The sequence below is a fragment of the Sinocyclocheilus rhinocerous genome, unplaced genomic scaffold (assembly GCF_001515625.1).
Source record: "Sinocyclocheilus rhinocerous isolate Xijiao unplaced genomic scaffold, SAMN03320098_v1.1 scaffold613, whole genome shotgun sequence".
Taxonomy (NCBI): Eukaryota; Metazoa; Chordata; class Actinopteri; order Cypriniformes; family Cyprinidae; genus Sinocyclocheilus; species Sinocyclocheilus rhinocerous.
The window spans coordinates 249489-255114 of record NW_015626869.1 but is presented as its reverse complement, the minus strand read 5'-3'; the positions used below and the strand labels follow the sequence as shown (position 1 = coordinate 255114).

General features: G+C 39.2%; 1 protein-coding gene across 3 annotated transcripts in view; it reads left to right on the top strand.

Annotated features, from left to right (window-relative positions):
• The window catches only part of LOC107719145 (lymphotoxin-alpha-like), a 9790-nt gene that overhangs the window by 2206 nt on the left and 1958 nt on the right, over positions 1-5626 (top strand). Inside the window, exons 1-5 of one of the 3 annotated variants that reach the window (XM_016526524.1) lie at positions 1245-1590; positions 1940-2177; positions 4800-4835; positions 4926-4959; positions 5045-5110. In XM_016526524.1, the coding sequence (XP_016382010.1) occupies positions 1986-2177; positions 4800-4835; positions 4926-4959; positions 5045-5110 (328 nt within the window). In that variant the 5' untranslated portion in view covers positions 1245-1590; positions 1940-1985. Of the gene's footprint in view, positions 1-1244; positions 1591-1656; positions 2178-4799; positions 4836-4925; positions 4960-5044; positions 5111-5626 lie in introns of those variants that run through there. The other 2 variants (XM_016526532.1, XM_016526516.1) reach the window with 2 other exon arrangements.

The window sequence follows — 5626 nt, the reverse complement described above, 5'->3', positions numbered from 1 at the left end:
GTGTGTGTGTGAGAGACAGAGAGAGAGTGTGTGTGTGTGTGTGTGTGTGTGCATGAATGCACTAGTCTCTAGGTCATCAGATAAGCGAGAGCGCCTGTGGTCACCTATTTTGTTGTTTGCTTTTTCCGGATTTCTGCAGATCTTCACGCATCCTCTGCATGCACACCAACAGAAAGCAGGGTGATTTTAGGACTGCAGTGAGGAAACGATCGAACAGACCAATTCAATATTTCATCATACATTTACAGAAATGAAATAAAATAACATCAGTTACTTCCTGTTTCATACATTAGCAGTGGTCATTTGATATTATAATTAAGACATTATTACTTTTTATGTAACAATAAAAAGTAATAGTTATGTAGCAATACTTTTTATATGTAGGATATTGTTACTTTTTAAGTTACTTTTTATGAAATTAGCACAGTATTGTTACTTTAGGTAACTAAAATAGTTACTTTTTGTTCAGTAAGTAGGATTTTGTTACTTTTTAAGTAATAATTTTTAAAAAGTAGCTTTTTATGAGATTAGCACAAATATTGTTACATTAAGTAAAAATAACAAAAAGTTATTTTTTTTTTAAAATAAGATTGGATATTGTTTTATGTAACAATAAACAAAAATGATTTTATAACTAGGATATTGTTACTTTTTAAGTAACAACAATAAAAAAGTTACTTTTTTATGAAAGTAGGTCAAAATTGTTACTTCAACAATAAAAAAGTAACTTTTTATTTAATAAGTTAGATATTGCTACTTTTAAGTAACAATAATAAAAGTTACTTTTTATTTTATAAGCAGGATATTGTTACTTTTTAAGTAACTAATAAGAAGTTAAATATAAAAAAGTTACCATTTATTTAATAAGTTGGATATTGTTGTTTCAAGTAACAATAAACAAAAAATATTTTGTTGATACTTTTTAAGTAACAACAAAAAGTAACTTTTCGATGAAATTAACACAGTATTGTTAATTTAAACAAACAACAATTATTTTTTATTAAATAAGTAGGATTGTGTTACTTTTTAAGTAACAATAATAAGTTACTTTTCATGACAGCAGAATATTGGTACTTTAAGTGACTTTTTATGAGATTAGCAACAAGCAATACTACTTTAAGTTATAATAATAAAGTTACTTTTTTATTTGACAAGTAGGATTGTGTTACTTTTTAAGTAACACTAATAAAAAGTCACGTTTTAGGTAAATGGAGAACAAAAACAAAGAGGTTTCAGAAGACAGATGTAAAAATGGAGTGACATAGATTTATCATCATTCAGCCAAAACTTCCTCATTTTAGTTTCTTTCCTCTGTCGAACCCCTCCCTAGTGCTCTCTCTCTCTCTCTCTCTCTGAGACACACACCCTTCCGCGAGCAGTGGGCGGTCATCTCTCTCTCTCTGGGCTCAGTGAGGTTCAGGGTCAGAGGATGTCAGGTCGCTCTCAGGAGTCTGCTCAGATGATGCTGTATGCTTGAGTGTTTGCTGTGCTCACGCTGAGGATGGACTCTCACACACCGCAGTGAATCATTCACACACTCTATGGAGGACCCGGCCGTCGCGCTCTGACAGAGAGGTTTCCCGTCTGAAGGTGTAAGTGTTGTTTGGCTGGGTTGATAGATCAGTCAGCCAAAACTTCCTCATTTTAGTTTCTTTCCTCTGTCGAACCCCTCCCTAGTGCTCTCTCTCTCTCTCTCTCTCTGAGACACACACCCTTCCGCGAGCAGTGGGCGGTCATCTCTCTCTCTCTGGGCTCAGTGAGGTTCAGGGTCAGAGGATGTCAGGTCGCTCTCAGGAGAGTCTGCTCAGATGATGCTGTATGCTTGAGTGTTTGCTGTGCTCACGCTGAGGATGGACTCTCACACACCGCGGTGAATCATTCACACACTCTATGGAGGACCCGGCCGTCGCGCTCTGACAGAGAGGTTTCCCGTCTGAAGGTGTAAGTGTTGTTTGGCTGGGTTGATAGATCAGTCATACTGCAGCATGGCGGACGCAGCTGAGAGCGTGAATAAAGACATGAAGGTGTTCGTGGTGGACAGCCAGGCGTTCCCGAGTCAGGTGTCCGTCAGGAGGGACGGCCCGCGGCTCTCCGTCATCTACCTGCTGCTGGCCGTGGCTCTGCTGGGGGTCTTCATCGAGGCTGGATTCATCTGGCATCTCTACAGCAGGCCCGCGGTGAGTCCTCATCACGCTCTTCCATGCAGTTCATATAGTTATTAGCTATGCTCAGTTAACCCTCTGGAGGTCTTTGGTCATTTTAGACCAAAAAATACTCTGTTTTGCATTTTTTAAACGTTTGGTGGTATGGTATGTAGCACTTGATATATGCTGATGCGGACATGATTAGAAAAGAGTAAATCATTGTAAAATAAAAATAGTCACACTTGTGATCTGAATGGGAAAAATGAACATACAGAGCAATTATGTACAATCTACAAATCAGCCTTGATGGAGTACTCTTTAATAATGCCTAAATATATCCAAATGCAAAACCTAGTAAAAGTACACCTGAAAATAATTTGAAAAGCAACTAGTCAAAACGCAGCCTATCTATCTATAACACACAATTTAGCAGTGAACATTGTCTAGGAGCATGGAATTCCCTCAGAATACAATGTATTAAAGAAACAATATTATTGCAATAAAATATAGTGCATTCGTTTAATTAAAAATAAAAGTTCTGCTTACCATCTTTGGCCTGTTTTTGACCCCCGAGGATCACAGGTGTGACCCTTAAATGAGACACACGGGCATGAGCTTGAGTAATGTTATGAGTGTTTACAATGGGCTCCAGGAGACCACAGAGATCACGGATCATGTGACTCAGATTGCTCTGTAGATCATCTGAAGTCATGCTGGAGATCCTGGCCGTCAGGTTTGGTTCATGTAGCTCCAAATACTGAGACATCCGTACACTCAGATTATAGTTCTGGGAATATTTGCAGTGGAAAAACCCCAACACAATCATTTCACTAGTGCTGACACACCTACTGTACATCTATAAAGGGAAAGCATGTATTTTAGTTGCTGTAACCACACAACATCTCTTTTACAGTGTTTTTCACACTTTTTAGCTTTTCTGTGATCATGTGGTGTGACTCAGATAATATGAGCTCAAGAGACGTGTTTAATAATTACTATATGTGTGGAAGAATTGAGTCAACAATGTCGATGAATAATTGCAACAATGTCACAAGAATGAGACACTGTTGCCCCTGCTGGGCATCTTGTCATCAGTGTAGGTCAGATGACCCCTCCCACCCCTGTGCTGACATCACTTCCTCTAACGCTGCGGGAATGATCCCATGTTTCGCTTCTTGGATGCTGCCAAAAGTCTCAAAATCTCACTCTGCTTTGACCTTTCTGACCCCTGATCAGACGAATTGGTGTAAAATACAGGCAGCCCTCTGCTGTTCTAGTGTCAGTAGTGACTGGATAATCTATCGTTTGGCTAAAGGCAGATCTCAGTTTAGCAGTAGCCTGAGGTTTTGCATCAGTTTATGGTTTTGAAGCCTTTGGTAACTACCCCAGATTGCTAACCACTAGGTTACACAACCCCCGCAGAATATTGCTCATGGCTTTGGATTACTGTGTAGAGATTTCCTGTAAACATTTGCACATTTACACCCAAGCCATTGTCAAAAAAAAACCACACACATACCATTATAAATATTAGCAATGCATGATTAAGCTGCATGTAATAAAACCAATTGGTGTTCATCCTGGTAAAGAGTGTGACAGTCCTCTATCAAAACTAATAACAGTGTCAAACGACTCAAGTGCATGAGATTGAGGACCGAGCCTTTCAGCACATCCTAACAGATCTTAAAATACAACGAGAGTTTTTTTTAAAAGTCAGATTTGTTAAAAAAGGTTAAAACAATGGACTCTCATATACCCTAACTCACCTTCCCCCAGAAAAAAAGTTAAATTGTAAGCTGTAGCTATCTAGACACATTCAAAAATTATTTAAATTAGTGATACAATTATCCCAAATTAGTGCTAATGTTAGATATGAAAATGTGAAAATATGAAGATTTGTCTGTTCGGACCAATGCGTTAACAAAAGGCAGACAGTTTCACTCTCTGACAGTAGATGGCGCTTTTAGAAAAGCAGAAATAACCTGATAACTCTGGGACATAAAGTGCTACGTAAACCTTAAATATGTTTTATACACGTACGCATGTGCTCTAGAAAGCTCCGTCTTTGTCCGACGTCTGCTCTATTGTTCTCCAGAAGTTATGAGCAAAAAAATAGCTTTGCACTCTTTTAAACTAAACAACTGATTAGTGCAAAGCAAATTAATTGTGCATGTGCGACCTGGGTGTACGAAGTACGCGTGGCTACACAAATTGAGTGTTGCGTTGTACTATTCTAGTGACGAAATTTGTGCCACGTGCATTATACGCTAGACCCTAACCGAAGTATACTTTGGGCTTAACTTTCCGTTTCTGACACGCAGGGTGTCAAACATCATTTGCATGTTTTCAAACAGCCGTTCAGATTTCCTAATCCGTTATGTTTATAAAACCACACCATAGTACAGTAACACAGAGACCAGAGCTGATTGCTCCTCTGCTTCTCACTGTAACAGCTGCGGTGACTAAAAGCACAAATCCTATTGGTTGGCCAGTTTTATTCAGCAGTGCGATTGAAACGAGATTAGAACACTTAAAAATCAGTTGCATTGACGGTATACGAATATTCAGTCTGCTTTGAACAGGCCTTCATTCACATCTGAAATGCTAAAACGTTTTAAGTTGTGAAAGACATCAAAAGTTTTCTTTTCTTTCTAGGCATCATCAGATATCCATAAAGTGGAATATATAAAAGTGAGTATATATTTTACTCAAGTGTGTGTGCGAGTACATAAGCACGTGTCTGACGATCGTATTAACGCTGCTGTAAATATTTATCCGCAGGGAGAGAAGTCCACGTCTCCCAGAGGTTCACATGGTTGGTAAACTCTCACACAGTCAGAGGATTGGAGCGCTGCTCTTCACGATGTGTTCTGTGTTCATTCAGCTTGTTTTCTCAACAGATTACAATAAAGCTGTGCCTGCGAAACCTCCCAAAGCTGAGAGCAAACCGGCAGCATTTCTGCAAAGTATGGAACAGCTTCCACACACACACACACACACACACACACACACATACACACACACACAGACACACACACATACACACACACATACACACACACACACGTATATTTATGTTTTTGAATAGGGTTGCAAAAAAGCAGAAAATTTCCAAAACTTTCCAGAAATTTTGTAAACTTTCTGGGATTGATTTTTGGAAACTTTTGGAAAATTTGGGGATTTTTCCCAGTTATGAAATATTTTTTCCATTTTTCTTCACATGCATTAGCCATTATATTGCTAAACGTATTGCAGCTGCATGACGTGTGTGTCTGTGTGTGTGTGGTTGTGTGTGCGTGCGTGCGTGTGTCTGTGTGTGTGTGTGCGCGTCTGTGTGTGTGTTTGTGTGTGTGTCTGTGTGTGCGTTTGTGTGTGTGTGCATCTGTGTGTGTGTTTGTGTGTCTGTGTGTGTGTGTGTGTGTGTGTGTGTGTGTCTGTGCGTGCGTGCGTGCGTGTGTGTGTGTGCGTGTGTGTCTGTGTGT